This window comes from Lampris incognitus, chromosome 20 (genome assembly GCF_029633865.1).
Source record: "Lampris incognitus isolate fLamInc1 chromosome 20, fLamInc1.hap2, whole genome shotgun sequence".
Classification (NCBI taxonomy): Eukaryota; Metazoa; Chordata; class Actinopteri; order Lampriformes; family Lampridae; genus Lampris; species Lampris incognitus.
The window spans coordinates 24842404-24869308 of NC_079230.1; the positions used below are offsets into that span (position 1 = coordinate 24842404).

General features: G+C 44.7%; 1 protein-coding gene across 1 annotated transcript in view; it reads right to left on the minus strand.

Moving 5' to 3' along the window:
- zgc:194930 (uncharacterized protein LOC557813 homolog) overlaps positions 1-15895 on the minus strand; it is a 28229-nt gene extending 12334 nt beyond the window's left edge. Inside the window, exons 1-3 of the mRNA XM_056300563.1 lie at positions 15636-15895; positions 11651-11723; positions 1716-1768 (exon numbers count right to left, since the gene is read on the minus strand). Of these exons, the coding sequence (XP_056156538.1) occupies positions 1716-1768; positions 11651-11695 (98 nt within the window). The 5' untranslated portion in view covers positions 11696-11723; positions 15636-15895. The remainder of the gene's footprint in view (positions 1-1715; positions 1769-11650; positions 11724-15635) is intronic.
- Positions 15896-26905: the final 11010 nt, after the last annotated feature.

Genomic DNA, 26905 nt, shown 5'->3' on the forward strand with positions numbered 1-26905 from the left:
TTATCTTTACTCTTTACTGTTAATCTTTCCCTCTCGCATCAACATAACAAGACAAATTCCTTGTATGCTCTTGTTCTTGGCGATAAATCTGATTCTGAAACATACGTATGACTAAATTCTTGCTCAAAAACGTACGTATTTATGGATCTCAACTTGCTATCCCACTTCAGTGCCTTCCACTGTTATTCTCAAGCCAAGCGATATCGTGTTTACTATAGTACGTAATATCTGAGCGTAACTAAAGCCAACTATTTCAAAATGAAACGAGTAAAAAAAAAAAGAAAGACCTCGCTGAGAGTAAGCACGAAGGCCATGAGCGGCATGTGATCGGTAGAAACGACTCCCGAACCGTTCGCCACACCTCCTGAGGAATGTCTGTGTGTCGGCCTTTAGGAGACCGAGTCCAGTCGTAGTGGGAGTTGACCCAGTAACCTATCAAGCAAGCCTGCCAATCCCCAAACACCGCTAAGCCCAGAAATGTGACACTCCAGACAATTAGGGAGGTGTGTGTGTGTGTGTGTGTGTGTGTGTGTGTGTGTGTGTGTGTGTGTGTGTGTGTGTGTGTGTGTGTGTGTGTGTGTGTGTGTGTGTGTGTGTGCAGCCACACGTGTGTTACGTTCACACGGGAGAGAAGGTGTGTGAGCGTGAGTGTGTCGACAGGGATTATGACTCTGGTATGCGAACTGGGGTATGCCCTATCATCAATCAAAATCTTGTGTCCAACCCACCCCCACCCCCACGCCCCCACAGCACCGGTCTCTCTCTCTCCTGCTCAACCTCAAAAGCGGAGCAATACCAAGTCCAAAAACAACGATGCCTTGTGGGGTTTTAACAAAGGGACAGCCCTGTAAGGGACTGCAGTGACCAGGGGTGATGGCTATCGGCATATTAACCCGCGGCGCATACAAAGAGCCGACGCGAGGTCGCCCTGCCTCCAGACGTATTATAAACCGATCTTTCACTTGCTGTGTGAAACTAGACAATAAACCGTTTTGTGGGCGAGCAGGGATATTCGGATCCACGCTGGGGCGAATCTGCCTTGTGCTTGGCTGCGGAAAGATAAGTGGCTCGTAGGGGATTTGTTGTGTTGGACATCAGGAGGTGGACTGGAGTTTGTGTTTTCCTCATCGGTCGATATGATCGGATGATAATGTAAGCATGCCTACTGTTGAAATGGGATACAGGTTTTAATTTCTGCACACACAAATCCGAAACCACCTGTGCACATGTATGGACTTATAAAAGCATGCACATCATGTGCACACACACATACACATGCACACTCATACATTCACTTTGAATTTTGAGCATCTACTGAAGCAGAGCCACGGGGAAATCACTGAAAAATTACATTTAGATAAACTCCTAAATAGGGCGGGGATCAAAATCTTAGTGCTCATGCGGACATCGTGACTTAAATCGATATTGTGTAAAATCCCTGATGATTATTGTGATTATAATATTTTCCGTACCACCCAGCACTTCTCTTTAATATCTCAAGTTACAAGCTACCAATGGTAGAAAGTAGAAAAGTCCGACTCGGTCCTCATATTGTTACTGATACTCTGCAAGTGTCATGCAAGAGGGAAGTGCAAGCAAAACTTATTCAAAATAGGTGCTAAAAAAAGAGGTTTATTTTCTCCCTGACACTACCATGTACACACACACACACACACACACACACACACACACACACACACACTCAAACTTCCCACCTTTTTATCATCCTGCAGCATTTGCACCCCATTTGGCCAGCTGTGGAGAGGAGCTGTGGATGGACAACAAAGAAAAAAAATCAATTCAAAATATTTTTCATCAAACAAACACCATCAGTCGATCCTATCCCGCCCCACTAACCCCACCCCAAAACTTGCTGTGACGGCCGGGGCCTCTCAAAACATGCCGATTGGTGTCAGAATCTTGGCCGTATTTTCCCTCGGTGACATTTCGGCGTTTGATGCTGTTGTCCAGCCATCAAGGAAAGGTTGCCTCCGCAAGAGCTTTACGGCATCCAAACCGCCTACCCATTACAATAAACGCTGCGGCGCACACGCTATTGATTGAACGGTTCACAACCCCTGACAAGTGAGCGGTGTTTAAATGAGGGCTTTCTTGGGCCCTCTAGAAGATACCACCTCATCAGTCAGGATTTGCTTTGCCCTTGGTCTCTATGGTGTTTGGACATAAGGATGAAAATTGTGTCTGCCTGAAGCGCCAATAAAGATGTTATTGCCATCCATCACTGTTGTGTGGGGTGTGTGTGTGCGTTCGTGCGTATGTTCAGTGTGTATCTCTGTACGTGTGCAGGATGGGAGTGACCTTTTCTATCCTGGCTGTGAGTTTCTCTCGGCTTTGGCATTTCATTGCCCGGGTAAATAATTAATCACTAAGTCTCAAATGGGTTTGTCTGCGAGTGTGGGGGGGGGGAGAGGGGGAGAGGGGGGTAGAGAGAGAGAGGGCGGGGGGGTAGAGAGAGGAGGCAAGAGAGGGAGACCGAGAGAGAGGGAGCGAGCGAGCGAGCGAGAGAGAGCGAAAGAAAGAGAGAACACAGGACGCAGTCACCCTTTGTGGCAGCAGAGGATGTGTGCCCACAAGATAAAGGCTGTTTTCGATCTTAAACCAGTCAACCCTGTGACCCCACGGGCATCGGCGTTCACGTTTACCATTTGGTGTAATGTTCGGAGATGGCAGACTCAGAATGGCCTCTCTGAGTACAGTCACTGTACAGGAAGTCGTCCCAGTGACGCCGGTGCGAGAGCATACTGACGATTTAAAGAGTTGTCGGTGTACACGTTGACCGAGTTGGTAGTCTTGTGTTGTTTGGTGGGAGCGACTGGGTGGGAAAACATTGCTGTTGTTTAAATTTTTAAAAAAAAAGGAGTGTGATGATACAAAATGCTGATTTGGCTCATTTTTGGCGTTTTCCTCAGTAGGAGTTAGTGAGGATATGAGATTGTTTCCAAGTGTATGTCAGATCGGAAATAGAAACGCAATCAGAAACAGAATCAGGGGGCATCCGGGTGGCGTGGCTGTCTATTACCTCTGGCTTGGTCGGGCGTCCCTACAGACACAATTGGCCGTGTCTGCGTGTGGGAAGCCGGATGTGGGTATGTGTCCTGGTCGCTGCACTAGCGCCTCCTCTGGTCGGTCGCTGTGCTTGTTCGGGGGGAGGGGGAATGGCATGATCCTCCCACGCGCTACGTCCCCCCGGGGAAACTCTTCACTGTCGGGTGAAAAGAAATGGCTGGCGACTTCACATGTATCGGAGGAGGCATGTGGTAGGAGTGGGGTAATTGGCTGGGTGCAATTGGGGGTAAAAAGAAGGAGAAAAAAAATCCCCCCAAAAAACAAAAACAAACCAGAATCAGACTTGTTGACCAAGTGTGTTTCCACATAGCAGGAATCTGTCTCGGGTTTGCATTGCAACGTTCCGGTAATATCAATGAAAGTGAACGTTAAATATTCATTAAGACCAGTTAAGACTTTCACGAGGGGACCATAATGAATTTCTGAGCTTACTTCAACCCCTGCGTTCGTTTCACCGGATTCCCCAGATACTAAAAGAGGTGCCGTGGTGGTACAATTGTGATGGACATTGATTATACTTCCAATTCACTTGTTTCCAATGCAGTTTTACTTGTTTCACGACTTTTCAAGTGACAACATCTTGAGACAAAAACAAAAAAAGGGCAATCACTTCCCTTCTTTAAGGAGAAGACATGCAGGAAAACTCATTAAAACAAGCCGAACTGCAGTTACAATGGGGGAACTTCTCCTGCCACGCCACAGAGACAGATGTTCTTTCTGTTTAAAATGTAATTTTGCCAGTCGCTACATGATTAAAACGCTTGCTACTGTGGGTCGGATGCTTAATGAAGTGACTGTGCATGTCACGGCAAACACAGTAATCTGGCTGGGATCTGTTTGGGGACAGGCTTAAAACAGAAGCATGTGGGCCCAGTGACTCTAATCTTAAGTAAATCACTGGGTTATAAAGCACACTCAAAGTGAAACAGAACTGAAACAGATCTCCTGTGTTCTATAATATGTGCTAGTTTGATAGCCTATGGCTTAACAGCTCTATCAATCAAATCACGTGCATAGCACTCTTTTTGCATGAAGTATAGTTTGAAGAAAAGCAGTATTTCTTTTGCTCTGCATACCTTGGTCCACTCGAAATTCAAAGATATTTCCCTACGACCACGTTTCTGGTTCTGGTTCTGTTTCTACGTGCATCAGTGTCAATAGCAGAGCCGGAGGTGGGGGTTGTCATTGAAAGAATTGTACATGCGCTGTGGCCAGACCAAAGGCAAAGTCAACCCAGACAGAGGACAGATCGCAGATGAGTCAAAAGAAGGATGAATCACTGTTTTCCTCTATGGCCTTTTTGGTGTCCTTTGTGCTTGCTCGCCCTCTTTTTCTCTCCTTGGAAAAAAAAATCCTTTAGTTTACTGTGCCCTGGCCTGGCTATAATAACTGCACATTGATCGGCTTAATGTAGAGTATTTTGAACACCCACTTTCAATTTAGACCCGGTTACATCAACAGCTTCTCATCAGATGCAGTCCACAGATCCCAACGCAGTACAGCTGTCTTTGAATTGTAGTTCAATACTAACTGCAAGGTTTTTTTTTTAGTTTGTTTTTTTTACTGATCTTACTATTGAAACCTTGATTGATCTCACTGGTAACATAAAAATAAACCCTGACCCAAAAGTAATCCAAAATTTACAAACCATGTGCCCACACATGTAATATCATCAATTATATTCCATTATATATTTATTTGACTATTTCTCTGTTTAGCTTTGCATTTGTGAAAATATCCATGCAATCTGTAAGACACCTTTGAGGGCAACATGAATATTTAAATTATCAATGCTGAAATCCATTTTGGATGAGACTATTTTGGCATTTTGATGACCTTATTTTTCCTCTACAAGCCGCTACATGATTAAAACGCTTGCTACTGTGGGTCAGATGCTTAATGAAGTGACTGTGCATGTCACGGCAAACACAGTAATCACAGTAATCATAGCTCATACTATGACATTGGGATGGATATATATCTCCTCACCAGGATCTACAGCGATGACATCGGGATGTCATTTGGACTGGACAAGTACGGTGGCAAAAAGAGGAAAGGTGGTGAGCACTGAAGGGGTTGAATTGCCAGATGACAGGATAACAGACATGCAGGACATTTACAAGTACCTGGGTATTACACAGGCAAATGGAACCCACAAGGAGGCAGCAAGGAGTTCAGCTACAGCCAAATACCTTCAGAGAGTAAGGCAGGCCCTGAGGTGCCGGCTCAATGGGAAGAATAATATCCAAGCCATCAACACATATGGCCTACCAGTCATCAGATACCCAGCTGGAATAATAAGCTGGCCAAAGGAGGAGATAAAGGCCACAGGCCATATCAGGACATGGAAATGTCTCACAAAGCACGAAGGGTTCCACCCAAAGTCCAGCAGCCTGAGATTGTACGATAAGCGAAAAGATGGGGGCCGAGGGTTAGTGAGTGTCAGGGCCACTATCCATGAGTACATCAGGAAGAGACCCCCCCCCCCCCCGGGATGAACTGCTAAGTGAATACCTCAGGCAGCAGAAGCCAGACAGTGCGGAGGAAGAAGAAGAGGAGGTCTCATGGAAGATCAAGCCCCTCCATGGGATGTACCATCGACAGATAGAAGACATAGCTGATATTGAGAAATCCTACCAGTGGCTAAAAAAAAGCTGGATTGAAGGACAGCACAAAGGCTCTGATCATAGCAGCACAAGAACAGGCACTCAGGACCAGATCGATTGAGGCAGGGATCTACCACACCAGACAAGACCCAAGATGTAGGCAGTGCAAAGATGCCCCTGAGACAGTCCAGCACTTAGTAGCAGGGTGTAAAACGGTAGCTGGAAAGCATACACTGAAAGGCATAACCACGTGCCTGGAATAGTGTACAGGAACATCTGTACTAAATACAGTCTGGAAGTCCCCAAGTCCAAATGGGAGACACCGCCAAAGGTGGTTGAGAATGGCAGCGCTAAGATCCTGTGGGACTTCAAGTTCAAAATCTTGGTACGTCACGAGTACATAAAGAGTACTTCATCTATGTGAAGAGGGAACGCCCATCCCTGAATGGGGCGGGGGGGGGGTAAGAGTACATCTGTCACCAACATACAATTCTGTGATTACAACTATTCCCCAATCCTCTGTGACCAGTACTCATGGCCACTGTAAATCTAGTTAATGGTCACGGCAATGTGCATATGAAACCGGTCGTTGGGTTGGGTCGTATTGTTTATAAGGGTGGGGATACCTGCAGTCAGCTGAGACTGAAGAGGTCACTTAGATGAGTGATGAAACATTTCTCCCAATATATGTTGTATCCATCCATCCATTGTCTTAACCGCTTATCCTGCTGTCAGGGTCGCGGGGATGCTGGAGCCTATTCCAGCAGTCATTGAGCAGCAGGCGGAGAGACACCCTGGACAGGCCGCCAGGCCATCACAGGACTGACACACACGCACACATACATACATACCATTCATTCCTAGGGACAATTTAGTATCGCCAATTCACCTGACTTACATGTCTTTGGACTGTGGGAGGAAACCAGAGCCCCTGGAGGAAACCCACACAGACGCGGAGAGAACACGCAAACTCCACACAGAGGACGACCCAGGATGACCCACCAAGGTTGGACTACCCTGGGGTTCGAACCCAGGACCTTCTTGCTGTGAGGCAACCGCGCTAACCACTGCGCCACCGTGCAGCCAAACGTTGTGTCCAGATGAACTGATTCAACTTTGTGTGATTTCCTTACCTGGATTATTGAGCATGCATCAAGACAATATTGATATCTATCACAATATCTGTTTATTTATGCACAAACACCATGTTTAAGAACCCAACTGATATTCATCACATTGAACTGTCTGGTAATGTAAAATATAATATCAAATCAAAACTAGTTTCCAAATAATAATCCCTCAAATATCACAGACCCCATTTTGTGTGAACATTTTGGTCACAAGTTCTCATTATCATCAATTTTGACGACAAAAGTGTGTATTATGTTATGATAACATTCGAACTTCATCCCGGTACGGTACCAGTCAAAGTCGATAAATTATAATATTTAATTATTGCCCAGCCCTACTTTCCACTAAATGTTGTTTCACTGAATGTGTAGATGGTTTTTTTTTTTTGGACAATGCATCGTACATTTTGGTGTATTTGTGCCCATCATGGATATTTGATGATAGCAGAGCAGCTCTGTGTGGCTCATCTGTGTGTGTTTCAGCAGACATAGAGAAAAGGCTGAATATGCTGCCATGCTGATTCTCTGTTGTGTATATATATATTTTTTTCTTCTTGAACTGTTGACTCTGCAAAGGGAATAATGAAACACAGCGGACTGGCCCTGAAAAGGGAATTGTGCTGGGCTTTTGAAAGAACTTTTGTGTTCAATATAAACTGTACACTTTGGTATTGCTTCAAGTGTGACTTTCTTCCCAAAGTGCCTGCACCTTGTCACAGCATTTTACTTTATAGCCAGATGGGCTATCTAATGTCTCGCTGACGAGGTCGGAAAAAGCTGGTTTGCAACCGAATTGGGTTGGGTTGCAAATTTGCAAGGCAAAAGCTGACTCTGGGTTGACAGAGTGCTGACAATGTGATTACGACCGTACCTGCCCTGGGCAAACTATTCTGCTGTTGGTCAGCTGAAACCACTCGCGGCTTGTGCTGTTGTTGGGGGGGGGGCGATGACAGCATGCCGTCTTTGCCAGGCGAGGCCTTCAGCTGAAGATGCCCCAATGAGCAAGCGTTGCGGGTTGACTAACAGTAAGCTAGCTGCAGGACTGCCCCGATAACCAAACAGTATTAGCAGTAAAAGTCAAGGACCACTCCCAAGAGCTCAAGGAAAATAACAAGGCAAACATGCCCGGCAAGGTGAGCCGATGTTATCGGTTTCAGTGTGTCTATTGGTGGCTGTCATTATTGTCACGCTGTGTTTGAAGAGTAAACACCTATAGATACACACGAAGAAATGGAAATACCAGGAAATAACACACTTACAGGGCAGTGTACATTCTTATCCATTCAAATAATTTTATTTTAAGATTTGTAAGTCTTAGACTACATCTGAACATCTTGTTTTTAATATACATATTTTCATGTTACTATACTTTGTCATCTTTTACATATTGCTCTCTTTACTGCCAAATGACTGTAAAAGGGCTATCACTAATCTGGATATCTAGCATTAAGAGGTTGATAACAGGTTAGCTGTTCCTTATAAGTGTTTGTGCATAACAGCAGTTATAGTTAAAATCACTTATATAGCCTCTTTTTCACTGAAAGCAGTATTTTCTGAAATCAGAGCACGACCCCCATGGATAGCTGATGCATTATGCAGTGCAGAGCAGCTGAAATGAATGTAAGGACGCAACACTGAACCATGCAGAAGCCATTGTCCCATGACTGCACCTGAGCATGCTAATGTGGAACTACAAATGGAGTTTGCATGAGAATTGAGAGGACGAAATGTAGGATGCAGGGTGTAGCACAGATTATCGAAGTGGGCCAGAACAACAGAAGATTTCACGGTCTCATTACACAACAAGGCTGTGGGTCTCAGAATGCCCACCGCTGCTCTTACAGTCACCAATAAAAGCGGACTCCCGAGTTGCATCTGAATGACCAAACACGTATTCACCCTGGGGAATTTCCAAAGTCATAATGAGATCGAGGGTTCAATCTGTGTGTCAAACGGCTATCACTCATTCAGATGTTGACCATTGTTCATCAGCAATAATGATGTTTTATCTGTCCCCAGCGCCATTCGATTATATTGCTCTGGTTTTTTTGTGGCAGGGTAGCTTGTAAGATGATTACTGAGGGAGGGATCGTTCAGCCCTAGTGCCTGCCTCTCTCTCTCTCTCTCTCTCTCTCTCTCTCTCTCTCTCTCTCTCTCTCTCTCTCTCTCTCTCTCTCTCTCTCTCTCTCTCTCTCTCTCTCTCTCTCTCTAAGTTTTCTTCAGAGGGAAATTGAAACGTTTCATCTCGAAGAAAGAGGTGCAATAAGAGTGAGATTGCATTGGCTTGTCCCCTAAATGTGAATCCAATTGAAATCGGGGGTAACCCACGGTGCCGGAAGTCGGGGCAATTTTGAACAATCGCTGTGGGTGAAGAATCTTTTTTCAAGAGGAAGCCCTGAAGATTACACATCCTCTGCAATGTGTCTGATTCGAAGGTTTTCACCTGTTCTGGAGTTTTCTTAGAAGAGCGAGGCTGGTTATTTTCATGGTGACATCAAATAGCATCAAAGCAGGAGATTTATTCCTGTGTGATCGGATGAGGGCTGAATAAGGTTCAACCTTCCACCACAAAATGATTGAAAAAACACAACGGAAACGAACTGCGGCACTTTTCAAACGCAAAATAGATACCGTCAGTCTTTGTTTGAAAATATTAATGAAGATGGTGGACTATATTTGGAGATATGAAATGGAAAAACCTCCATTGTTCATTTGCTCTAAATTTACCCATACCATTTTGAAATTGTAATTTTTGCAAATAAAGTTTTGCATTTTTCCGTGTACTTTTTTTCAGGCAGCCAAACTCAGGAAAACATATTTATCAGTACATATCAAAAAAGAAAAGAAAGGAAAAGAAAAAAAGAAAATTAAAGAAAAAAAATGGAAATTTACCAAAATGTTTCAAACAATGAAACCAGTGATAGCAACTATCTTCCCTTAGAGGTTTATCTCTGTGCACTTTTAGTATACTACTTCAACTGAAAAAAAAAAACTTTTTTTTTGTACTTGCAAAAGTTGAACTTGAGTTGTATACCCAAACTTTGCTTGTACTTTTGGACTTGTTCAATACTTTTCAAAAAGATAGTACTAATACTTGTATTTTCAATTGAACTTTGGCTCAAGAAATAGTTTAGGGCATCTGGGTAGTGTAGCAGTCTATTCTGTTGCCTACCAACATAAGAATCACTGGTTCGAATCCCCGTGTTACCTCCGGCTTAGTCGGGCATCCCTACAGACACAATCTGCGGGTGGGAAAACGGATGTGGGTATGTGTCCTGGTCGCTGCACTAGCGCTTCCTCTGGTCAATTGGGGTGCTTGTTCGGGGGGAGGGGAACTGCCTCCTCCGAACTGTATCGGAGGAGGCATGTGGGGTAGCCCATACTGGATAAAGGCTGCAGCCCTCCCCGGCTCGGCAGCGGGGGTGGAGCAGAGATCGGGATGGCTCGGAAGAGTGGGGTAATTGGCCGGGTGCAATTGGGGAGAAAAACGGGGAAAATCCAACAAAAATTTTGAAAAATTAGTTTGACATTTTTAGATCCCCAAAGTCAGTATGTGTACTTTTTAGACTTACCACACTTTGAAAATAAACTTCAACTATACAATTCTTTCATAAGGGTTGATTTAGCCTCATTGTCTGCCTCTCATAACACGTACTACACAAAAAAGAACATTACAAAACTCGCATGACAAGCCCTTGAGGTACTGCTGTCCATGCCTGGCATATCCAATGTCATCTGTTGTTGACGTACTCTTGGAAAAGTGAAATCCATCCACCAACATGTCTATGCAGCTGGCGAGTTCAGGATGCTGGTCTCAACACTTCACATGCCAACCAAACAAAACCCAAATACAGGTAGTGAGTAGGTAGACGGTAGGTAGATGAATGCAGTGGCTCAGGAGGTGGACCAGGGGGTCTGGTAAGTGGAGGGTTGCCGGTTCGATCTTTGGCTCCTCCTTGCAAAAATGTCGAGGTGTCCTTGAGCAAGACACCTAACCCCTAACTCCTCCCAATGAGCTGGTTGTTTACCCTGCATGGCTGACATTGCCACGAGTGTGTGCGTGGGTGAATGTGAGGCATTCATTGATCGTAAAGTGCTTGGAGTGGCTGTTGTAGCTAGAAAAGCACTATATGAATGCAATCCATTCACCATTGCCATTTAGATAAGGTTGTGTTTTAACACGGGGACCCAGCTTGCTTCGTCATTTGCGGGGGGTCACGGTTTTGCTATCGGACCACCGAAACTGCCTCATCCACTGTAAGTGAGAATAAGAGCATTCAGAGAGCAAGGTGCTGGAAGGGGGAGATATGAATTGCACTGTAATTGTGTTGTTTTCCCTGACAGAGCCTCTGGTTATAAACTATTGAACAAAGGAGCTGAGCTTTACACAGACAAGAGCTCACTGTTGGTGCATAGCTGGTTCTCCGGCGTGAGGCCATTCAAAAGGTCAGCTTATGTAAGGTTTATTACGGCTTTGAGAGACATCATTTTAAATTTTGACACCAACTTTAGGCAGCGTCTTTGTTTGCCCGTGTGTGTTTACTTGTGTGCTGGAGGGAGATCAGGTTCATGTGGGTAAACTGGGGAGGGAGCGGTGGTGATGGAGAAAGTGGGCTAACTGGTCTAACATCCCTAACAGTCTCTTTAGTTTCTCTCTTTCTTCACCTGTCACATTTTACATCTTACCGTGCTATGTACCTGTTAGTGTGCTTGGGCCATATATTAAAAAACCCTACCCACAATCCAATGGGGGCTCAAGAAATGTCCAGGAACACAATTTTTTAGAAACATTAATGTCAGTAAACATAGTTTTGCATGCTCAGTTACCTTTTCTGTGTTGCTGTAGTAGCTCCTCTGTAAGCCCTCGTACATCAGTGTTGTTTTCACTGGTTTTCTGCCACTGGTGACAAGAGAACAGAGCTCAGTTTTAAAGGGTTTAAAAGACACCAGGGTGTAAAACCAATATTTGTCATCACTAATCCCAGAAACTGTGTATTTGGAAAAAAAAAGTATTGGTGGCTTTCAATCATTTTGTTGCAAAAATTTAAGCTGGTTGCCTTCGTACTTACCCCGACGAACCCCACTTATCAGTCTAGCAGCCATTATGTGAATAACTTTATTGTCAAGCTTGTTGTCATTATTATTTTTGTAATAACTGTTATTGTTGGCTGTTTTTCACAATTTATAGTATTCTTGAGCCTTTCTTTATTTAATGTAAAGTGGGTTGAGATTGCTGATGGCAATATCAGTTTTCCACCCTATGTGCAAATAACAAATTCTGTACCCATACGTAATTTTAATTTACTACTCAAGTCATTTTGTTGTGCTGTGTTTTGTGAGTCAAATTGCCAATATGGGGGGGCATCCGGGTAGCGTAGCAGTCTATTCTGTTGCCTACCAACATGGGAATCGCCAGTTCGAATCCCCGTTGTTACCTCCGGCTTGGTCGGGTGTCCCCTACAGACACAATTGGCTGTGTCTCTGGGTGGGAAGCTGGATGTGGGTATGTGTCCTGGTCACTGCACTAGTGCCTCCTCTGGTTGGTCGGAGCGCCTGTTCGGGGGAGTGGGGGACTGAGGAGAATAGTGTGATCCTCCCATGTGCTACGTCCCCCTGGTGAAACTCCTCACTGTCAGGTGAAAAGAAACAGCTGGCGACTCCACATGTATCGGAGGAGGCATGTGGTAGTCTGCAGCCCTCCCCGGTTCCGCAGAGGGGGATGGAGCAGCGACCGGGAGGCCTTGGAATAGTGGGGTAGTTGGCCAAGTACAACTGGGGAGTAAAAGGGGGAAACCCCCCCCCCCAAAAAAAATCCCAGTATGGACAATCTTGCTCGGCAAATAAAACCAACTCTCATTCTGCGAACGAGTTTGACCAATGTACCACCGAGCTAAACTGAAACCTTCACGATAGTTGTAAAACACATTCGTGCCAACTAGAAAAAAAGAAGATTAAAAGATATCGCCCCGTAGATATGTTCATCACGTTGTAGTATGGGCTTTCTTTCATTTAGCATTCATTCGCATCATGTTATTGTCATGTCTTCTGCCCATACATGCTCATGGCACGAGAAAAGGTTCTGGGGCGATAGTGAAAACAAAGCTGTCGTTGCAGGGATTTAAAGGTCTTCAACAGTTCCTGGTTGGACCTTCCGCATTCATCTGGTGAAGGACAACAGCCCTCTGTGGTAAGGTGCTCCATATAGGTCTCTTATCAAACCTTGAGGCTTTTGAAATGGACCTAACATGGCAATATATTGTTTCAGTATCAGCGTGGTAACAAATGTCATGCTGTCCAACCCACTACCTTATCACACTCCTAATAATCACTCTCTTTCTCTCTATTTACATATGCATATACATTTCAGATAGCCTAACAAACATGGTAATGGAAACGCTTTCTGTAAAAGAGCTCAAACCAACACAATATAAATATGTATTCGGGCTTTGATAACTAAGCCTTTATCCAGTATGGGCTATTACTGCATGGTAGCTGTTAACTAAATGCCAATCAGAAATGGTGGTACATTTGATAATATAAAATACCCCGAGTTTTTCTTTAAAGTTTTACTCTGAGTGTTTGACTACTGTGTGTCGTGAATTGACCTTGGCAGGCCAGTAAGTGATGGATCCATTTGAATAAGCCAGGTAAAATTGGCCGGGGTGCCTGTCGTGGTTGTATCTATGGTGATTTGTCATAGCAACTAAAGTACATGAAATCTGCCCTCGTCAGGGGACAAAGCAGGGTGTCTGATACTCAAGAGACATCGGTCTTGCATCTCAGTTTTTCTGCTTTGGGATTTGCCGATTGCAGGAGACAGACGACCCTCTATTCTCTGTTCCAGCAAGAGTGAAAACATGGGAGGCCAGTCACCTGAACACGATCAGTCAGTTTGTCCAGTGAGCAACATCTGAGGTGCTAGAACAGCTTTTCTGATCAGGAATGATGCCATTTAACCAACCGTGTTTGTGTGTGTTTGTGTGTGTCTGTGTGTGTGTGTGTGTGTGTGTGTGTGTGTGTGTGTGTGTGTGTGTGTGTGTGTGTGTGTGTGTGTGTGTATAAGTGTGTGTATGGTTGGTTGTTTGGTTGTGTGTCTGTGTGTGTCTGTGATGTGCGATGTGCAAACATCCTTTCCACATGGCCTTGGGCTGTTTTCAGATAAAATCAAGTCTCCCCTCCTACCGAACAGCACACAGGTTTATCAATAGCACTCTTATACACTCACACTGCAAACTAACTGGCTTCTGCCTTCAAACTCCGGATCCTAATACAAACAACGAAATAACACTTTAGCCAGTAAACAAATATAACTTTAAACATTTTGATGGAAATTTCAAGTCCTTTAATTCCTGTGTAAATGAGTAATTACACAATTACAAAATACCAAAAACTCTCAAACCAGACAGGGTATTGTAAAAAAGTAGAATGCCTTTGTCTCATTTCACAGCATGAAGAGGCATCAGCACAAAACTGAAAGGGAAACTAGTAGGTCTGTGATGAATAGTATTTGCATACAATATTAGCTGATGTTTTAGTGAAATGAGGTGGCACACAGGTGGAGCTTGCCACAAAGGACAAGGCAATGAAGCGCCATAACATTTCAAACGGCAAAGGAAATATAATTAAATAATGCAGGTCACTTTATGTTAAATGCTCCTGGTGTGCTCGATCTGATTTCACTAGCACGAAAATTAAACGTCTTTCCTGCTTGACCCGGATCTGGGTGGTACTCAGAAAACTGCCATCGCTTTGGTGGATGACACATTTAAGATACTGCAGCCACCTTACGACACCACGCCAATGACGTCGTGTATCCAAACGCAGACCATAAGCAATGAGGAAAACGCTCGAATTGTTTCTTGGAATAGGGTTAGGGAACTAGCCAGGGGTTATATTTCAAAGCTTCATGACACTTCTTAACGGCTGATCGACCCTGGGTCCAGCTGGAATGACAAACAGGACCCAAGGCCATGCACTGTTTAGCTATGGTAAACTGATTTAACCCACCATGCCAACCCCCCCCCCAAACATCCAATAACAAACCTCACCTTTAACCAATCAGTTATTAACGACGTCTGCCTGTCTGTGACCGGTTTAAAGAGAGATGGTTGTTTTGAGCTTGGCTTCCCTTCTATGCAAAAACACCACGTGTGTACCTTTTAATATCAAACCGAGAAGTAAGTGATCTCACCTGTCTAGTTTATCAAGTTTTCCCCTTTCCAGTAGATAAGATATATATATATATATATATATATATATATATATATATATATATATATATATATATATATATTTGAATAACCCCAAGAGGGGAAAAACATAGATAGTAATAAAAAAACAAGGAGATATTAGAGAATATCAGACTACGACTGTGAAGAATATGTTAAAAAAATTTTTTTTTAGATAGTTAAAGGTAGCAAGTGAATACCATAAAGGGGTGTACGGAAGATGGGTTAGTATGCAAGTAAGCTCGCGTCACGTAATAGAAAGTGACTTGCATCAGAACACACGATGTAGCTCATGTTTTTGCATTATAATTCAGAAAATGTAATGAACTTTAACGCTGTTTCCCATGGGACAGGTGTAAGGAGCCACCGACCTGTCTGGGTAGCGCGCGCCATATGGCTGACGAGAGGCTAAAAACGGAAAGTTTCCATCATGAATATCCTCATTAACGACGGTCCGGTAAGGCTGTGCCCGACCGAAACCCCCCGTTTAATTCCCCCCCCTATCGCCTCTTTGACTCAAACAGCACTTTAAACAGAACGATGGAAATGACAAGTGTGTGTGTTAGTTTTTTTTTAAATCTTACCTGTTGCGCTAAACCGAGGCGTGGCACGTCGCCCCAGGTATCAACCAATCGCGGATAACTTCGGTTGTCATTTAACAGTCGCTCTTAATCCGTGAAGTAAAGTAGGAAAAATAATCATCATAATAATAAAAGAGAATGAACCGACGCTCCCGGAATAAAGAGGCGAACGCGTCATCTTGTAGTAGAGAGACTGCCCTCCTTCCTCTCTTCCTTCCTTCCTCCCCTTCCTTCCTTCCCTCCTCCCTTCTCTGGACGGCTTGTTGCTGGTGTGTCGCTGGAGAAGTGACTGGCCGGCGGTGGGACAGTCTGGTTAAACCGGGCCTGCCTCCGTTTAGCCGGCTAATGCGCACTCATGTGACATGCTGCCTCTGGAAACACCAGTCCCCCCCGCCTGCCCTGGCACCTCTTTCATTCCCCCGGCGGTCGATTTAGTGACCAAAGACACAATTATGAACTTTTAAAGGACAATTCACGACAAAACTGTGCGTTGTAGGATTTTCAGCGCAACTGTCGCTTGTAAATTCGCTTGTTTTCAGTTCAACGTTTGGACTCGGCATTAAATAAGTTTATAAGAGGCAAAGGTTAGCCGCTAAGCTAACTTTGAGTGTTCCCCGTGTTTGCTACCGATTCGGCGTGTTGCTATGGTTACGCAGCGGTTAAATTTGAGCCAAACTGCGGGTGCCTTATGCGGGTGTAACGCACAGCCTCCAGCCAATCAGAGAGCAGGATTCTCCGTGACCGTAGTGTAAAAGTCAAACAAACCTTCGGAACCACCAACTATACTGGCACGGTTCCGAATACAGCCACAGTTGGTTCCTTTAATTTCTAAAAGGGATTTATAGGCGACAGCCAGTCCCGCGCATGCGCGGTGGCGCTGACTAACGAAACGAATGGGAATCATATGGAAATAACCACATTCCCGGAGTAGGCTGCATAACAGCATCAGCCTCAAACACGTTAAAACAAGCAACACTGCACAATGGTAAGGGGGTAGATGAGGGGTGAAATCGCTACAGTTCTCTGCCAGAGCGGAAATTAGGCCAAATCTGTGTTCATGGCCCCTAACTAATTAATTAACGATTCAATTAGCTAGATTATCATTATATATCATTGTTGCAAAAAGCCACGCAGCGAGTGGTACGGTCGGCTGAGCGTACCACCGGGACTACAGGGCTAGATCATGATGGATCCCCATCCCAATAATGGTCCGTTTCAGCCGCTGCGGTCAGGCAGACGCCTCCACAACCACAAGGCCAACAGAGAGACTCAGAAGAAGTTTCCTCCCCCAGGCCATGAGGGCACACATCACCAAATAACATGAGTACTTTACTCTGTGTCTACTGTGTATACACTACTAACAACTGTCACTACTGTCACTCTGAGACTTTATTTCATACAGTACATTTGCACATTCGTATAGATATTTATCGGGGTATAGGTACCCTCCGAGAATTGGGGAGGGGGGGTTCCTTCTTTTGGCCATGAGAAATCATCTCCGAAATAATAATCACAAACATGAACACCATTATATTGTTTAATTCAATTTGAACCCCCCCCCTATTGTTTTTTAGGGGGCTCAGGGGTCATTCAGGAGTACTTAGCCCCCCAGACCTCCCCATAATTCTCACCCTATACATGACCAAAATATATGAGCTAAATTCTTTGTACCTTTTTTAAATTATAAAATGAAAGATCTGGCAGTGAATTCAGATTAAGAAAAATTTTGTTGGAAATGTTTAAAATTGACTTGCTGAAACCCAAGCGAAACTCTGCTCCAACATTTACATACAGGCAAAAAGCATTTGATAATACTTCTCCGTGTCCTGATAGACAAATTACTAACAGATGACACAAGCATGGCTCTTACTTACCTTACTCATCTGTTTCTCTGAGCAACTGTTTTCCTTTTCTTTTCTTTTCTTTTTTTTTTATAGAGAAATTCAGATGTCGGTTCCTTCTTGAAAGAAATAGCCGAAACTTTAGTTTCTGTGTTCGATTTGTATTTTAATTCACAGTGTATTTAAATATGATTTGTGTGGCCTACCATCAGCTATTCTACATTGAATTAATAGAGAAGATGTATACATACACTGAGAGGTATTCTTCTTGAACTATAAAAGTAGGTGAGCAACTTGTCTGAACATGGGGTAGTAGGAAGATGGTGGATGTGTGTGTATGTATGCGTGTTTGCATGTGTGTGCATGCACGTCACCGTGTATATTTGTGTGCCAGCGGATGCATTTGTGCAAGCTTGTTTTTGCGTGTGCGTATACATGCATGTTTATGTGTCAGTCGTTGCAGGTATAAGTGTGTAGACGGCGGCCTGTGAAACAAAGGGTACTACTGGAGCATCGGATTGTCTTCTCGTGAACCTGGAGTTGTTTTTCTTCTGCAGCGGCTGTTGACAGGGTGGCGGCTATCATCCTGGCACAGCCGCAAGATGTGACTACAACGTGTGAAATGAAAAACAGCCCCTTGACTTTCCTTCTCCCTCTTATCTCCCAGCGGTTCCCTTCGTTTCATTCGACACATTTCTGAGCCCCGTCAAAATGCCCAGTGTGCTCCGGCATGGCAGAGGACGATGAGTTGCAGAAGAGAATGGAAAACTGAAATTCAATTATTTTCCCTAAATAGGTAATTAGGAGGATGCAAACCAAGAGCTGCAAACACTCGACTATTCTTCTCTGCATCAAAAGCTGAAAATTGGACCAAATGTCTGGATAAGCACTGCCCAAATCTCAGCTGGACCCAAATTAAGTTCAAGTTTACTTTATTATCATATATATATATAAAGCATCATGTATCTTCAAAAGCAGTGAAATGCATATGCTCTGACTCTCTCTGCCCTTAAAAGTATAAATATTAATAAAAACAATGAATAAGAAATCAGAAATCCCACAAGGAGCCTACTGTTCATTATTCTGATGGCCTGGAGGTAAAAACAGCCTTTGAGGCGGCTGGTTGGAGCTCTGATGATCTGTAAGCGCTGTCCTGAGGGAAGGAGTGAGAACAGACCATGTGCTGGATGGCTGGTGTCCTCCATCATACTTAGGGCCTTCCTTCTGCAACGGGTGGTGTAAATGTCCTGAAGCCGTGGCAGTGTTGTTCCTATGATGTCTGAAGTTGTTTTTTTACTGTCCTTCTCTGCTGTTTGTGGTCCTGCTCAGTCAGGCTGCCAAACTACACCAGTATGCTTCCAGTAAGGATTTTTATTTTTTGATTTTGAGATACTTTATTGATCCCCGTAGGGAGATTATGTTCTGTATTTAACCCAGCCATGTAGCTAGGAGCAGTGGGCAGCCGCCGTGCAGAACCCGGGGACCAACTCCAGTTTGTCTTGCCATGCCTCAGTCAAGAGCACAGACAGGAGTATAAACCCTAAGATGCATGTCTTTTTTTGATGGTGGGGGAAACCGGAGCACCCAGAGGAAACCCACCAGAGGACGGCCTGGGATGACCCCCAAGGTTGGGTTCGAACCCAGGAGATTCTTGCTGTGAGGCGACAGGACTGTGGTGCAGTGGTTAGCGTGCAAGGATGCTCTCTATTGTAGTCTAATAGAAATTGACCAGGGACATTCCCCATTTTTCAAGACATCTCAGCCAGTCAGAGAGTCATATAACCACTTACAGATGGAATTATATAGACCAAGGTCCCTCAGCTTTAACACCAGTTTAGATGGTGCAATGGAGATAAATCCAGAGCTATAGTCAATAAACGACCTTCTGACATAGTAGTTTTTTTCCTTCAAAGTGTTTTAACACAGTATGCAGAGCCAATGACACACCATCTTCCACAGAGCTACTTGACGGATAAGCAAACTGTAGCGGATCAAGGTTGCCAGGAATGTTAAGATTCATGTGCGTCTTAACTAAATTTTCAAAGCATTTCATTATTACGGAGGTCAAAGCAACAGGTCTGTCGTCACTAAGACGGGATACAGGTGATGTTTTTGGGTACAGACAGGTCTTCATTTGATCATTATTTTCATTGTCATTTTATATTCTCTCTATATTACCAAATAAGATAGGTCCTGATACAGGTGCATGCCCATGCTTGGCGACAGGCATGGGCACAAGTCCAGGAATACTGGGATGGCATCCAGCGCTTTACTTGTGGTTAGTGGTTGAGCCAGGAAGGGCATCAGACATAAGATTTTGTCAAATCAGTGTGCAGATTGACAAGACCATACTTGGTCACTAGAGACCCAGGTTAACAACGACCACCATTGGTGCTGTGTCCTCACAGGGTACCCACCGATGGAAACTATAAAATCCGCTGTGGCGACCCCTGAGAAACAGGGAACAAGCCGAAAGAAGATGACGATGTTACATGCGCATGCTGAACAATTGGACAAAGTCTTCTTTTTGGCCTTTAAAACCTAACCTACTATCCCGTTAACATAACGACCACTCAACACAACACCTCACACGGGTCGACACACACCAGAATTAGCCGAATTATTGTTTGCAATTTCTTTTTTTTTTATCAGCATGTGTAATGGATTACCTGTTTTTTTTTTTTTGGGGGGGGGGGGGTTCTTCCCCTATTGTACCCGGCCAATTACCCCACTCTTCTGAGCCGTCCCGGTCACTGCTCCACCCCCTCTGCCAATCCGGGGAGGGCTGAAGACTAGCACATGTCTCCTCCGATACATGTGGAGTCGCCAGCTGCTTCTTTTCACCTGACAGTGAGGAGTTTCACCAGGGGGACGTAGCGCGTGGGAGGATCATGCTACCCCCCCCCCCAGTTCCCCCTTCCCCCCGAACAGGCGCCCTGACCGACCAGAGGAGACACTAGTGCAGTGACCAGGACAAATACCCCCATCCGGCTTCCCACCCGCAGACATGACCAATTGTGTCTGTAGGGACACCTGACCAAGCCGGAGGTAACATGGGGATTCGAACCGGCGATCCCCGTGTTGGTAGGCCGCACTACCCGGATGCCCGGATTCCCTGCTCTTGCCCAAAATGTGTTCATGATGAAACTGCAGTGTTTGAAAGTCAGCTGAGCACACATTTGGCGTGGCCAGAAACATTCAGACAAATGGTAGGGCCTATTTGCCGATGGCGTGTGACCCAAGTCGTGTTGACAAAACATACAGTACAAGTCAAATGGATGATTTATGAGGACAAACAAAGCTTCCTCACAGGTTTTCATAAACACGTTGTCCTTTTAGTTTTGACCTATATACACCTAAAGCCACTAGGGATGTCCCACGTTGCTCTGTGGGGTGTATTGTACACGATGTTGTGCTGGCATATTGAAGGATTGGTCAAATAATGTTGTACCTCAGCTGAAAAATGGACGTGGATCATGATTCATATCCCCTCCGGAGTTTCCAAACGGTCTCTTTTCCAAATGAGATATCCGCCGATTGGAAAACATGACTCTAATATACTGAAGGGAACACAATAATAACCAATCGCTGTGTCTCTTAAAAGTCAGTTGGCGCTGGTACGATTTAGAGATATTAAACCTGCGATCTGCGGTTTTTCTTCATTAATAAGTTATTTTGTCCGTTTGAAGTATGACGGCGGTGTGGCGATTCTGTCAGACGTCAATATTTCCTAGTAGAGCAGTGTTGGGATATCATTGGATGTAGGAGGCACAGAGAAGTAGACCTCCATGTATTTTCTGGGACCACAAACAAGGTGCAGCAGCCATTGTGGCTGGCGTGCCGCCAGCTCAGCAGTAAGCAGTTCCCACCCTTGTGGAAATGGATCCTGGGACCAGAGCTAACACAGACGGTCTCATGTGTTACAAGCTACATCAATCTATATGGGAACGCTGTTGTACTGTAATATCGGTTGTCGTGGCCACTCAGCATCACGTTTCAATCCTGTTTCCTGTGTGAGTGGGAACGTGTTTGCCGTTGCCTGTCCGGTGTGTCTCCCGGCCTGCCGCCCAGTGATTGCTGGGGTAGGCTCCAGCATCCCCCCGACCCCGAGAGAGACCCCTCCTCTGTTGCGCTCCCTGAGGTTTCTTCCTATTTTTTCTCCCTGTTGTTTTTTTTTTTTTAGGGAGTTTTTTAGGGAGTTGTTCCTTCCCGATGAGAGGGTCTAAGGACAGGATGTTGTGTTGCTGTTAAGCCCACTGAGGCACATTTGTAATTTGTGATACTGGGCTATACAAATAAAATTGATTTGATTTGATTTGATTTGATAAGCGGGTCAGATAATGGATGGATGGATGGATGGATGGTAAAGATACCAGTTAGTCTTGTGGCGACCGGAGCAGGCAGTCGCTCTGACTGTCAGCGGTTCTGCGCCGGGGGAGCGCAGGGGGCTCATGGGATTGTTAATGTCCGTGTTGGGATTGTTTCAATTTGTGTCTTATTTTTGTGTGTTCAGTTGTTGTGTTCATGTTGGGATGTGTTGTTGTTGGGGGGGTTTGACTCAGACTGGGTACTGACTGACTGCCTCAGGACCGTGACTTAGACTGATGTGGCCAGTTGTGACCTCGGGGGGGGGGCATTGTAATGTTGGTTCTGTCAAATGTGAAGTGTTGCTCTAAGTAAAAGCCCCTCCTCTTGGTCATGCGGTGTATGGGACGCAGGTTTGGTATTTCTCTGGTCATCCATCCTTCCACGCAAGCTCGCTGCAGTATTACGTAATCTGAGCCCGTGGTCCAGATGGATAAAGTAACTATTTACTAATGGAGAAAAATCACAGATATCAGCTTTAAAATCGATTCCCCCCCCCTCTTCCCATAATAGATACTTAGCTTGTGGTAATGGGCTTTTCCATTCCGGAGGATGGCTTTCACGCTTTCCCCATCCCTCCCCATCCCACCATCCCCCTTTCTTCATTACTTCGGCCGGTGCCTGTATCCTGTGCCCTCTTCCGTTTCCGTCCTCCGCGGCCATCCGCTCAGACTCAAAGCCCCCAACGACTTACCTATCACAGGCAAACGGGGCGCTCCTGAAATCTCCCATTTCCCACTGAACTCACCTGGTATCGAAGTAGAGCGACGCACTCTGGGAAAAAAGGAGGAAGGTAGCGGCCGGCGTTTCTCATTTCAACAACCTTCCTGTCAACATGCTTTAGAGGAATTTAGGCCGGGGCCTGCTGGTCGTTGAGGGGGTTGGACATTGCGGAAAGAAAAGCTTGTAATCCAAAACTGGCAGGGGTTTCCTGCTATGTATCGGTGACACATGGATCAGATTTGTGACAGACGTGTGGTACACATGAACTTTCCTTACCTCATAGACAAAGACTGATCCCGTGCATTGTATAGATCGGCTTGGAAGAATGTGAGCTGTGTGTGTGTGTGTGTGTGTGTGTGTGTGTGTGTGTGTGTGTGTGTGTGTGTGTGTGTGTGCATGTGAACGGCTCTGAATTGGTGCGATTACCCTTTGCACACATCCCCCCCCCCGTTCTGTCATAGGCTTTTACGCTCTCAAGCAGAGGCGAGGTGTGTGTTGGCGTGTTTACGAACCGCGAGCATAGGTCAAACATCGTCGTCGGGCTAAATATAGGACATGACGTCCAGTAAAAGTTGAAATTAAGTTACCGCCAAGGTGAATATGTTCAGTCTTTGCAAGTTCATCTGGCCTACCAGAGAGAGAGAGAGCGAGAGAGCGAGAGAGAGAGAGAATGAAGGATGACTCATACAGTAGACTACCCCAGCACTGAAAATACAGGTTGTAAAAAGGGTGAGAGGAAAAAAAGCGTGATGGTGACAAAAGGAGGGCCACGGCTTATTGAGTAAATGCCATCCACAATGGAGTGGGTTTTAGGCTGTACAAATAAAAGCCAGTGTCATTCTGTACCTACTGTAGGGAACACATACGTACTCGCCCACTCACACACACATGCACACACTTACACGTGCACGGTCTTTGTGGTCAGTGGCGTCCTCCTGGTCGACAAACACGCGGTGTAATTATATGCCGCCGTGGTGCTGCAGGTGGAATGTGCTAGCGACAGACAAGCCCTTGTGTTGAGTACGCACCGAAGCAGCGCCATCAGCCAACAGACATGAGCTCACCATCATGACAATGAGGGGCGTGCACCAAGCCTGTCGCCACTTTGGAGCTGCAGTTACTGTGGAGACGGGACACGCGCTCATATGCATAACACATGCAAACTCTCTCTCTCCCTCTCTCCCTCTCTCTCTCTCTCTCTCTCTCTCTCTCTCTCTCTCTCTCTCTCTCTCTCTCTCTCTCTCTCTCTCTCTCTCCCCCCCCCTCTCTCTCTCTCTCACACGCACACACACTCTCAGAGGCTTACAGATACACCGCTGGGAAATTAATACGGAAGTCAAAAGCTATGGGTTATATTGGCCAATCACACTTCCATCTCGGACATGTTTACCTTGCGTGTTTGTGTGTCCGAGAGAGATAGATAGATAGATAGAGAGAGAGAGAGAGAGAGAGAGAGAGAGAGAGATGGGGGGGGGGGGTGCAGGGCACTGTCTGAGCATCCAGGTGTTCAGCTCGTGCCTTCCCTAATTATAATGACAATGTCAGCCAGTGTTGGGGAAATATTCTCCATGCTTGTCTGGCACTCCGTATCACGCAGCGGAAGTGCAATTACTGGCCCATCAAATCAGTTTACAGCTCCCTTTTGCCCGTTTGTATGTGTGTGTGTGTGTGTGTGTGTGTGTGTGTGTGTGTGTGAGAACCGCAAGTTAAAATGGCGTCAGAGGTACCAAATCACTCGGCGATTTTCCCCTCTAGGGAACCCTTGAGACGACTGCTGTCCAGTATTGGTCAAATTTACCCAGCCTATATAAATTGTAAGCGTGTTCAGGTTAACCATGGGGGTATAATAATTATTATTATTTTTGTTTGGATTTTTCTCAATTTTCCTCCCCAATTGTACTTGGCCAATGACTCCACTCTCACCCACATCCGGCTTCCCACCCGCTGACGCGGCCAACTGCGTCTGTAGGGACGCCCGACCAAGCCGGAGGTGAACGGTAGGCAACGGCATAGCCCGCCACACCACCCGGGGACGCCTCTATAACTATTAGTTGCGCACAGTTGATTGGAAAACGTTGTGCAGTTCCGGCGGTGGGGGCGCACTATTTCCGGGTCAAAGGTCGGCGGGACGGCGCTGTGTGCGGAGAGAGGCGACCTGAGTGGGACAGGAAGATAATGGCGGCCTGTGGCCGACAACAGCCGAGAAGAAAAGCAACGTTCCGTTGTAAGTTGTGTAAATGTGTTCTTTAATAGCGGTGGACGCTACAATATGATAACCGTTAGCCTGCAAGTTAGCTACGACCGAGTTGGTCAACACACGGGAAACTCTCGTTGAGGACCAGGTTTAAACGAGTCATCAGTCAGGGAGTCATTTTAAGCCGAAAGCGACAAATTCTTTCGTGTCTAAGAGCAGAAACACAACTGTAGTGTCTTGTAGGAGTCCCTAGCCGCAGCGAGAGGCACGAGGCTGTTGCCTGGAGGCAAAAAGTGAACCATTTTATGACGTCAAAATGTTTCATACAAACAATGCATACACACGAGTTCATATTGCTTCAGACATAGGTTTCTTTTCTGTTAGAATTCCAGTTAAACAACTCTGTAACAAAGTGTAAGTACAACATTTATGAAAATATAACTCTCTAAACAGGTGAGTCAGTCCTGACAATACAAAGAATACCATAGAAACATTCAATAACCAGTATGTCAACCATGAGTTGCAAACATGTAAATCATTAAAAGTCATTCAAGTTACATAACATACGATAATACGTTTTACTGGCTTTCATATGGACACATTCAAATATACTCTTGAACTGGCATTCCAATATATCATATAAGTTTACTCATTTAAACTTTTTAGCAAAGATAGTACATTTTCTTTATCATGTTGGAACATAATCACAGAATAACACTCAAAACATTTTGGTAATTACAGTACAAGGCTAAAAAATAAGAGACAAAGTCAACAAAATGAAACGGCAAAATTAGACCATAACTTTGGCAAATACGTGATATGATACTTCTAGATTCTTATAAACCGTTCAAATAAAAACGTTTTAAAGCTTGATACTGCTACAATTCGGACACTACTCAAGGGCCATCGTCTCCACAATTGAAAACAAGTAAACGTACAATTAGACGGAATAGCCCTTATAAAGTATACGTCAAAGTAATTGTGTGTGTGTGTGTGTGTGTGTGTGTGTGTGTGTGTGTGTGTGTGTGGTTTTGTAGCCATCATCTCTTGACAGATGATTTCTTTGAACACAAGTCAAAATCCAGTAAACCAGCAGTAAATTGAGGTTTTAAACAAACACTCATTAAGAAGCAGGGCTATGCAAAGGAATGATAATAACAATAATAATATCAAGGTACAAGCATGGTACAGCCTCGCAATTTCCCATATAAACCAGTATGTTTAGATTGTCATTGAATTAAATATTAACACTTGGGATTTGAACCTCTTGGTTTCGTTTCCCTGTCTCGATGTTAACCACGTCGACGTTAATATATTTGGCTATTGCAGCTGTCAGAGGAATGGTAAAAGTTGATAACGTAACGTCAGCAGATATATAGAAACACTAAGTGGCTCGGCAAATAAATTACCTGTCACCTGCAAGTTCCCTACCAGGGTGGCCTTAATGTATGTATAGGCAAAACCAACCCCTGTTTTAAGACACACCGTAGATCACCGAAAACAAAGAAAAAAAACTCCATTTGTTGTGTTGTGTTGCATTGTGTTGTGTGTATTAATAAATCAAGCTGCAGCTGTTCTCATAAATCCCTCTTAAAGTGCTTCCTCTTACAGTATAAATCTCTTCGTCTATCCCCGCCGCCAGTTTCTTTCAGTGAAACAGCTGGCTAATAATTCTGATCTTTACCTGAACATTTCCTCTCCACCTCGTCAAGCAAAAAACACTGGTTAAGGCGTGAATGCACATGGTACTAATGCTACACTGTATGTTAACAGCCGTGTTTCTCTTGGAAAACAAAAAGCATAAACGGGGAACTGCAGGTAAGTTCACATAAACTGTATGCATATGCAAACTGTTGAGGGGATGGACACTTTCTAAAACGAACGCTTCAAAAACAGAACAATGTCTTCGATCTCATGTTGTTGACTGGCCTTGCGTACATCGATAATTTAGATTTTACATGAATGCAAGTGTAATGTACCTATGAGTATGCTGTGTTTACAAATTCCCTGCATCTTCATAAATCTTGTAATCTGCACATAAAAGGACATTTTAAAATCCAGGCACTCACTTTGATTGCATTAAGCACAACAGAACATTTTTAAGGAGTTGCACAAATTGCAGCAGCCAAAAAGAGATATGTACATATTTT